Source organism: Geospiza fortis, unplaced genomic scaffold (genome assembly GCF_000277835.1).
Source record: "Geospiza fortis unplaced genomic scaffold, GeoFor_1.0 scaffold10, whole genome shotgun sequence".
Lineage (NCBI taxonomy): Eukaryota > Metazoa > Chordata > Aves > Passeriformes > Thraupidae > Geospiza > Geospiza fortis.
Genome location: NW_005054326.1, coordinates 4,561,816 through 4,572,278, shown reverse-complemented (window position 1 = coordinate 4,572,278; position 10,463 = coordinate 4,561,816). Strand labels below are relative to the sequence as shown.

At 36.9% G+C, this 10,463-nt stretch overlaps 1 protein-coding gene across 2 annotated transcripts in view; it reads right to left on the bottom strand.

Moving 5' to 3' along the window:
* Window positions 1-643: 643 nt before the first annotated feature.
* The window catches only part of IGF1 (insulin like growth factor 1), a 49,093-nt gene continuing 39,273 nt past the window's right edge, over window positions 644-10,463 (bottom strand). For both annotated transcript variants that reach the window (XM_005421047.3, XM_031057042.1), the window contains exons 3-4: window positions 10,196-10,377; window positions 644-2,924 (exon numbers count right to left, since the gene is read on the bottom strand). In XM_005421047.3, the coding sequence (XP_005421104.1) occupies window positions 2,865-2,924; window positions 10,196-10,377 (242 nt within the window). In that variant the 3' untranslated portion in view covers window positions 644-2,864. The remainder of the gene's footprint in view (window positions 2,925-10,195; window positions 10,378-10,463) is intronic.

Here is a 10,463-nt window from a genome sequence, read left to right as displayed (position 1 = left end):
AAAGCAAAGTGTTGCCTTTGAAGTTTGCAGCTATTCAGTATTTATTTTAGCTGCTTTCAAGAATTGTTCCAATTTGTTTAGACAGTTGTCAAATTGTGAAAAATATTGCTGTCTCCTAGTGACATTTTCTAATTATGGTTTTTCAGCAGGAGAAATATGGTGGTGTGAATGTGTGTGTGAATCCCAAGATAAGACCAAAAATTTGAATTAATTTGCAGGAATGAATGCAAAATGATGTATAGTTATTCAGTTAAAAGCACATCAGTAAAAAAGTTATCTACAAAGAAACTTGCTGCCACAGATATCTCAAATTGCTTTTTCCCCTCACACCTTTCTTCCCTCTTCCCCTCAGAACTTCAGAAGAGACAGGGGACAGAAAGGGTCATGGCACTTGAAATGGAAATATGTATTCTGTCTGTGACATCAAAATAATGGCTTGTTCTTAGATTGCGTTGCAGAATTCTTACAGCCACTAAAGTAAAAGTCCTTCCCTCTCCATCCCCCCTGCCAAAAAAAGGCCTGTAGGAGCTGTGACGGGTATCAGAATTGCTAGCTCAGTTTATTGAATTGGTGGTAAATAGATTAGTTTCCCCATCTGTTTCTCTTTACTTTCTTCCTTTTTCAACATAACTATCTCAGTCAGTGAGAGCTGTGACATATTCTTTTTATTCATTTACTGTTCTACTTTTACATTGCTATGGCAGCTTATTGTGCATATAGACATCCATCTCACAGAAAGCAGAGGGTTTAAAGAGTTGTATAGGAATACATTGCACTTGTTAAAAATACAAACCACAAATTTTCTATGGGAATAGAAAAGGAACTACAATAATTTGTTAGACTTTTATGACCTTTCCTGCTTGTTTCACAAGGGACTATTGAGCAGCTGTGCATATGCAGTCTGGAGAGAACTTTCTCTTGTGTTTAAGTCAATAGTTATCCACTCCCTCTTTTGCTTTTAGAACCCTTCCTTCTCCAGAAGGATACTGCAGTAGAAAGTAGGGCAGTTTTGAGCAGCCTTCAAAAGGAGATACTTCCTTTATAGATCTAATCTGCCACCTCCCTAACTGCTCCCTTCATACTCTGTTTTCCAGGCCCCCTTTGGAGCTGACCAAGAAATGCTTCATCCCTTGCCTGAGCCTACCACATGCAGCACCGTGAGGGGAAAAATTTGAATGGGCTCACATTGGGGTTCTTGGACAGGGTGGAACAGTGCCTTCCTCTTTCCTTCCTCTCCCTCTGCCTTCCCTTCTCTCAGAGACAAGGTTTGATGCTCACCTTGGGACGCTGTTGGCTGCTTATCCCCCTTCACTGCTTCTCCAATCTACACTGGGCTGATTTACAAAAATGCAGCAGAGGTGTTATTCAAGGAAGAACCTCTGCACGGCCTGTCAGAGTTACATGGCAGAGATTATCTGGGCATCTCTGACTCCCACAAGAGCACATGAATGGCACTTTTAAGTGAGGGTGTAAGGATGTTATGGTTAATCTCTCCTCAAGGACCCATTCTACACCAGTAAATTGGTGATTAGACTAGCTTTTCTGATTTACAGAGAGTTGCAGCCCAACTCAGTCAGGTAAGCCACATCTGATTGTGGGAAGAATTAAAATGGAGGGGGGCTTGAGTACCCCTTTATGATTGAACAGAATGCTGATATTTTAGAAACATTTAGGCCCTGGTGGACTACTCTTTGAAGTCACTTGTTTTGCAAATTGTTTTTCAAATCGTCTTCTCTGCGCCTACATATGAGTTTGTGTTCCACATAATCAGATGTCAAAACACCACCCTTCAAGTATCTAAGAGGAAATAAGTATTTTCTTTTAAAGATGGTAAAGTTATTTTCATGTTGAAATCTGAAGCCATTTTAGTTGATTTAAGCTGAATATTTTTGAAAGTAATTTGTTATTTAATCTTTGGCTTGGTCTTTTTTGCTTTTTACCATATTTGCTTTTACCTATTACCGTTTTGGCCAGACCCTTTCATGTAACAAACTATAAAATAGCACCGTTGTACTACAAAACAGAGATTTTTTTACATACTGTTTGATATATGTGTATTCTTGATATGCTAAATTTTACATACTGCATTATATGGAGGAAGAAAGAAGTTACCTATACTGTTACAAAATAATTATCTGGAAGAATCATTACTGGTTCGAGAGCCTATGTATGCTTTAACTGCTTTTAAAAATCTTTTGTCTCACAAATTGCAAAAAATATTGCATGTTTGCAAGAGAAGGAAGAATAAAACTGTCTTAAAACAAATGCATCTATAACCCATTATTTTGTTGAAATGCCAGAGATGGAATTAATGGATGTTTAAAATTGTATATGTTACCTTACTGCTGCTGTTACTGGGAATGTCAAACTGTGCAAATATGAAGGGGTAGACAAACAATGTTTTCAGACACTGTAAAACAAACAGCCTGTTGCTTGTTAAGAAGTGCAAATAAAAAAAACCACCACTTAGACAAGGCTGATGAATGACTCCAGCAGCCAGTGTTCATAGGTTAATTTAGTGCAATTGAATCCATCAAAAGCCCAAAAATTTGTAGGCTTTTGAGGGGCACAGGACTTTAAGAGTTTTCGTGCAGGACATTTAAAACAGGTTAACAAACAGCAATATATCAACCACAGAATTTTTTTAGCTCTGGTCTGGTTAAAATGTTCTGTTCTCTAAAGACTTAATATTGGAATGTTTAGTTGCATTGTTCACTGGGAGAATGCCCATTGGTTGAAATTGCATCAAGCTTTTTAAAACAAAGGTTTTTTTTAAGTCTTCCAATGTTTAACAAATAATTTATTTACAGCAAAGTATCCTGCAGATGGCACATTCATTCTTCATTCTTGTGGATGGCATGTTCTTACATTCTGTAGTTTCTGTTTCCTGTGTTCCCTCTACTTGTGTTCTTCAAATGCACTTCCTGAAAGTTTAGAAAGAAAAGTTTATTACCGGTAGGTTTAAATACATTGTATGATCACCAAACTTATAATAGTGAAAAAACAGTTGTCCAGAGTGCTGGAACTGCTAGATAATTGTGTTTTAATCAGTAATTCAGTTATCTATAGAGAACTTAACTATGCAGAACTTCTGTACCTGAAATTCCCTGTTCTCCTAGACATAAACACTTTGACTGTTGTCATTCTTTATCTTGGCAGAGGAGACATCTGCTGCTGGAACCTGGATGGGCTTAGGGATAGAGCAGGTACCAAAGATTTCCTTTCTTTCCCAAAGATATTTGCAAAAGGAATGATATAGGCCAGGGAACTTTTGAGTTGTAACTGCAGGATTTATGGATTCTCTTGGGCTTTTGTACCAGGTATTTTCAAAATTGCTGTGCTAACTACATATTGCACAGATGGCATAATAGATTTGTTGGATAAGACCTTGAGGAGGAAAAAAATTTGTGGGTTTGCTGTAGGATCTGCAGCCATATAATTTGTATTTTCAAAACAGACAAGGTAATTTGCCAGGCAAATCAAGAGAGCTTTGGAGTGAATAACGCTCTCAGTTCCCTGTCATTCCACACACTGGCCAGCATCAGCAGCAGTGATGGGGTGGTATATACATTTCAATTTGATTTCCTTGTTTGCCGCTCTAGTAAATATTAACCAGGCCCAAGACTGCATATTCTGTATCAGACCAAAGCCAGAATTTTTAAGTGACTCTCCATATTTATGATACTCATCAGAAGTCAAATCCTTAGTTCGGTAAAATTATGGGGGTTTTTTTCCTAAGAAAAGCAAAAAAATAAAATCTCTGTAAAAGGTGAAGCCATGTGTATGCAGCTCTACCCCTGCATTAGCAATTATTTAAGCCCTAAAAATAAGGAACCTCTAAAATTTAAAGTAATAACATTTTCTTTTCTAATGGACAGAAATAAAATGAAAGCTAATTTGGTGCATTGGTTTTGTGGGGGTTTTTAGTAATTTCCCATAAAAAATCCTATTCTACTTATAACCTTTCCATTTCCCTTCAGTATCTATTAAAAATAAAATCAGAAATTAAATTAAAAATAAAACAAATCAGAAATTTTCAAAGGATTACAAAACTTGAACTCATAGAGAGTTTATAATTTTCACTGGATTTGTATTGGCATCTGATGGATATGAGAGGAATTATTTTTAGTATGCAAAACAAAAAATTAGGCAGTACTAGTAATTGTTAACTTGATTATACAACCACCAAGTATAAAACATTGAGCCAAACTAGGATTTATCAACTCTGACAAGCCAAAGTTGTTAACAGCAAAATAGTCATAATGAAGAAATGTTTTTGTTAGGAATATGCCATTATAGACTAGATTAATCATCTAGTCACTATTTCTGTGAACAGTTCAGAAGGATACTGGCTTGTCTTCATCCAGTTTTGCTAATATTGCTGTAGAATAGCATCAATCAAATACAGAATCAGAAATGTCAACAGATTTCTGCTTATCCTTAAATTAGAATATATATTTCTTTTCATTGCCTGTTTCTCTTCCAGCTTTTCCAAAATGACCTTTGTTGCTTTCACTTTTTCCTAAGTTATACATTAGTTCTCATCCTGAAAACTCATTCTGGGTCAACCCTTAAATTTTCACTGATTAAAATCATCATTGCAGCATTTCACAGGAGTCTGCCAACACTAAGGATCCTGCCTTGTTCTACAAGTACTTATATTGGTTATAATGAGCTAAGAAAACAGGAATTTCTTTACTCATATGCCCAGGTTTTTTTTTTCTACACAGCAACAAAACAAAATATTCTCCTCAGTGCTGACCCTAGGTGCTCCTCCTTGAAGAGAGTTTACCAGCATGTAGGAAAAGACCTATGCTTCATTTTATTTGCCAAAAGTCATATATTCTTAAAGATTACAAACTCTTGATGTATAAAATAGACAGTGAGAGCCTTAAAATGAAACAAGTAACATTTTGCATTGCAGTGACTTTCCAAGTCTATTTAGATTGAAAATTAGCTGTATGTTTCCAAAATGAAAATATAAACTCTCCCTCCTGTGGTCTGACTTTAAAATGGCTTTATCATTCAAATAAAGCAGGTACTAAGGTGCAGGAGTGTTTCACTTACAGAATTTAATAATGACATGTAGGTGGAAAAAGAGTTGTCATGATAGAACTAGCTTTGAAATTGAAGGAAGATGGCAGGTTGCTTTTACTTCCTTCTCCAGAATCAGCATTTTGATACATAACTACCAATAAGTGTACTGGTGGTAGCATGCATGCCAGAAAATGCTTTTACCCACATAACACATTCTTCTCAAGTATGAAATACTGAGACCACTGGGGGAAAAAACCACAGGCCCCAAAACCAGGTGTGAATGCCTGAATTAAGTTCTCAGACCTGCATTTGTACTGGTGTAGAAAAGTCTGGTTTGTTTCTCAAGTCTTTGAGAAGAAGGTCATCGGAAATAAAACTGCTCTGAGCTGATATTCAGACCCACACAAAGACAATCATAACTTTAAGATGAGAGATGCAAAATGTGATCAATTTATAAGTCAGCTAGAGAACAGGGAAGCAGACTTCTAGCCCATCACCTTCAGCATGGATCTTAGGAGATAAGGTACTGTTAACAGTGGGATAACAACTACCTCAGCAATGGTCATTTGACTGAGCTGGAAGGGGACTGGGAAGCAAGCAGCAGCATTCTTATCCCATTAGGGCAGACATTCAAACCTCATATTGGCATTGAAAGTTCTCTTGCTCTATTGGTAATAAATGGAAAGTCTAATGTTTGTAGTAACAGGCATGATACCTTAGCTATGAATTCTCTGGGGTCTCTGAAAGCTTTCTAGTTCTGTGGGCAGTGTGATCACTGATATAAGAACAGGGCTGCAAAGTAAGCAATGGGAGAAAATAATTCTCTGAAAAGGCCAAGTCCTTCTATCTGTTACACCTAAAAATTCAGTCATTGGCTCGGTAATGTGGCGTGGCTTCAACAGAAATTAGGATTGGTGCCGTGGTGCATATTTTGGCCTGTGAATGTATCTGAATTGATACTGAGCCAATTACAAAAGAATTTGCCAGTCTTAGAAAAATTAATGAGAAATATTGCAATACTTTTTCTGTTTTCTTAATGGCATTTTTTTAAACTAAAATACTAGTATCTTTTCCCCTTCTCTCTTAGTCCCAGTCAGTATTTATTTAAATTTTGAAGACTGGATAAAATATGAAAACTATTTTTGGAAAATCCACCTCCTATTCATACTTTGTTGGTATATATATTTATGCGTATTTTTCTCATATGAGGCCTAAAGAAGAAAAAGGACTGCAAATCTGAGAAAGAGCAAAATTATATCTAGATATGCACCACTTTTACCATTTTGCTCAGGTGGCAAGGGGATGACATGGCACTATGTTCATTAACAAGTTCAAGTTGTGCCAGGGCTGGTATAGATGGGACGGCAGAAAAACTTTTTTCACAGAAAACATTGTCAAGCGCTGTAAAAGGCTGCCTAAGGAAGTTGTGGAGTCATTATTCCTGTAGTTATTTAAGATATATGTAGATGTGGTGCTTACAGACAGGATTTACTGGTGGACTTGGCAGTGCTGAGTTAATGGCTGGACTCAAAGTTCTTGGAGTTCTCCTACCTAAATGATTGTATGGTTCTTTTTTACTGATTTTAAAATCAGCCTTACCAGCCTTCACATTCACTAGTAATTTTCAAGGTACCTCGTAATCTTGAACTTAGAAGGACTTTGTGACATTGTTTCTGTGACACTGCTTCATTTGAAAAGGTCATAATCTTCCCTCATATGTACAGTTGTGAAAATTGCTCAGTTGTTTCCTTTGGTAGGGCAGCTGTTTTTCAAAGAGCTACTCAATACTTTTCCAAATTACTGTTAAAATTTAATTCACTTAAGGATAATTGACTAAACTTTAAGCATTTTTCAGAAGAGAAAGAAACAAACAAAAGAAAAGCTAGATGGTATCATGACACTGAAGACAGGACTTAAACTCCCCTTCTTGCTCTTGTTTTGCACTTTAAAACTCTAAATATAGTGTAGAACTAGGACAAGCCATTACTTTGCTTTCCAGCAGAAATACTGAAACTTTAAATAAGAGAAGATCCCTACTCCACTGAACTAAGACCATCTACCAAATTGTGCCTAGCAGGAACCATCTGCACAAGGAACTGGGGAAATAGACCACTTACTTAAGGACTAGAAACACTAAAATAAAACCCTAAATCCTGGATTTGCTATTTAAAAAGATTGAGGAGATGTTAAACAAAGACTATCCAATGTATGAAATGCATAAGAAACTGATTCTCCTTGAAATCTGAGGGGAACTGAACAACTTCTTATATATTGCACCTAGTCCTACCTTACATCTTGCATCTAAATATGAAAGTTTTGGAGAGGTTGTACGTCTATCATCATAGGTGTATATATATTCACTTTCTATGAAGAAGATGTAGATCTCAAATATAGCATATCATATTGAGAGAAACATTGTTTAACAGAAAAATAATTTGACTTAAGCACATCTGTTATTTTAGTTAAAATCAGTGTCATATCAACACTATGAATTAGCTAAATACATTCATCCTGGGAGAGTGTGTCCAAAAAAAGTTTGAGAACAGTTGCCTTACTTAATGGTAGCATGTACAGCTGACTGCAAAAAGAAAAGAGAAGAAAAAATTAAATGAGGATATGTACTGGTTTTTCATACTGAATTCCACTTCTCTTCCCTCCAGTGTACTTTCCTTTTATCTATCAGAAATCTGAATAATAGTTTCTCCTACCTGTTCTGTATTTTCATTTCCTCAAACTAATTTACTTCATCCACAGATAAAAATGAAAATTTGTTTGTACTTCCCATAAGATTTGTTATTTTTATTGCCAAGTTCCTATTGAGAAGCATTTATGACTTCTTTTATTCTGTTCAACATGCTTCTTTTCATGCACAGTTTCCTTAAAGATGTTTTCTTTTATATTAATTTATCTCTAATTTAATTTTCTCTCACATTTTCTAAAAATTCCATCCTTTATTTGGGATGCATGTTGCTTCATTCAGTTTTGCAATATTTTTTGTCTTCTTGCCCTCTTTGATCTAATTCCCTCACCCTTTTTTTTCTCTTGTGCTCCTCATTGTCCTTTTACTGTCCTTTTCACCTCTTGATTTTTTTTCCTTTTTCAATTTCTGGGATGATTTCTTCAGCAGCTATGCTCTCTCAATTACTCAATTACATACTCCCTTTTTTTTTTTCCTTCTTCCAGTACCTCTCCTGAGTGCTACCTCCCCTGATGCTGCAGAAAGATATGAGGTCTTTCCTGTCTGTAAAAGACAGCGCTCTCCTGCCTATGTTTTAAACTGGGAAGAGGACAGCTGCCTAAAGATGACATCATTCCTTAGTCCTCCAAGGAAAGTGGTGTGGAGATTCATCAAAGAGCTGGCAGGTATCTTGTCTCCTTTACTCCAATGTTTTATCCATCTCCTTAGCAACAAGCATGGGAAGGAGCACACTGATTCCTGGCCAAGCCTGTTTTCTTCTCTCCAGCTTTCCTTAAGTTTATGTGTGCCCAGACAGGAATAAACCTAAACCAGGGGTTTCTTCTCTGCAGTTGAGCTCCACCTGAAGAAGTCTTCACTTGTTGCCCTGTGTGCCCTTTGAAGTCTCAAGGTTATACTTCCCAGGAAGGATCACACGTACACTGATTTTTGGAAAACTCTTGAGGAAGGAAGGGAAAAGGATTCCATTCTATGAATTGACTTATGGAAAAGAATGGATGCTGGAATGATTACAATAGTTCTTTTCATAAAGTTGTTATTAAGGATTTTAATATACAGCACTGGTTTCCTGACTTCCTATGAAATCTTAGGTCCCAGGTCCTGTAAGCAAAAATTTTCAGATAACTGCAGGAGTGGTGCCAACATGTGTGTAGGACAGACAGGGTCAACAGTAATAAAATAAATCATGGGGGACTTACAGCAGAAGACAGATAATATCTAAAACAGATGTTCAGACCTCAAACAGGAGAGACAATTGAACATGAGCTTAATTGTAGCCTAGTTTAAGATGGGTTTTCTGAACTATAGGCTCTGCTGATACATACAGTACACATGCATACACTATATGTGGTATCAGAGGAACAAAAATCTGGATACTCAGAACTCCACAACTCTATAAATAACACCAATCAATATTGGAAGTGGCTTGGAGAATATACATATATGTATAGAACTTTAAATAGTTAAAATGAAGTTTACAATGATTGCAGTGACAATCCATTTAATTTAGTTCTGATAAATAAAAAAATGGGCAAAAATAATGAAGAACAAAAATTGTTCATTTAAATGTAAAATGAATAGCAGAATGTCTGATTTCCTTCTTGAGACCTACTCTACCTCTATCTAAAAGGGGAGGATGAGTGAAGAGATTCTGGATAGATGAGTTGTTAAACATTCAGTGTTTAGTTTCTCTTTTGAAAGAAGTCTTAGTAGTATTTATGATTGGATGATGTAGGTACTTGTCACTTGCTACCCTATGGCAGGGTAAGACCTCACAACTACTGGTTTAGCAGTTCTGTGTTTTATTCAGTGTTCTAAGAGATGAGATGGAACACAGCGCTTCCCACTTATTTCCCACCTTGGCAACTATTTTCCAAAGTTCCACCAAATCTAGTAGGCAGAACACACCAATTGTTTTCTGTGTTGCCAGTCTTGATTATTGTATTTGCTGGGAATGTCCTGATGAAGGCAGGAATGATGCATCTGACTCCATGTTCTCAGAAGGCTAATTTATTATTTTATAATACTATATTATATTATAGAATACTATACTAAAGAATACAGAAAGGATACTTAGAGAAGGCTAACAAGATAAAAATGAAAACTTGTGACTCTTTCCAGAGTCCCAACACAGCTTGGCCCCAATTGGCCAAAGAGTCAAAACAACTCACACCAGAATCCAATGAAAAAATCACCTGTGGGTAAGCAATCTCCAAACACATTCCACATGAGCAAAACAGAGGAGAAGTAAATGAGATAAGAATTGTTTTCCTTTTCTCTGAGACTTCTCAGCTTCCCAGGAGAGAAATCCTGGGCGAAGGGATTTTTTCAGGGAATGCGAATGCTACGCTTGATAAAATTTTCCTTCCCTAAAATAGGTAGGGGTTCTTTTGGTTGGTTCTTTTTTGTTGGTCTGGTTTAGTTGCTGGTTGCTTGTTGGGAATATTAGCCAGCCTGACTTACCTTTTGTGCTTTTGGCATGTCGGTGTGGCGCTGGGCGCGTACGGACCGCGCGGATTTGGGCGGTTTTATTGGAGCACAATACATCTCCAGCCTCCTCAGGTCACAGCTCTGGAAGCAGCATTCATCCACTATTCCCTTGTGGTGTAAGCGTCTACTGCTGGATCCATACCCCGTGGGCTTGCCTGTTCAAGACACAAAGGGGAAGTTTTTAGGTTAGAAAGGAAATGCAAAGGTCTCAGGAGCAGTCATATTATTGAGGTGTATTATG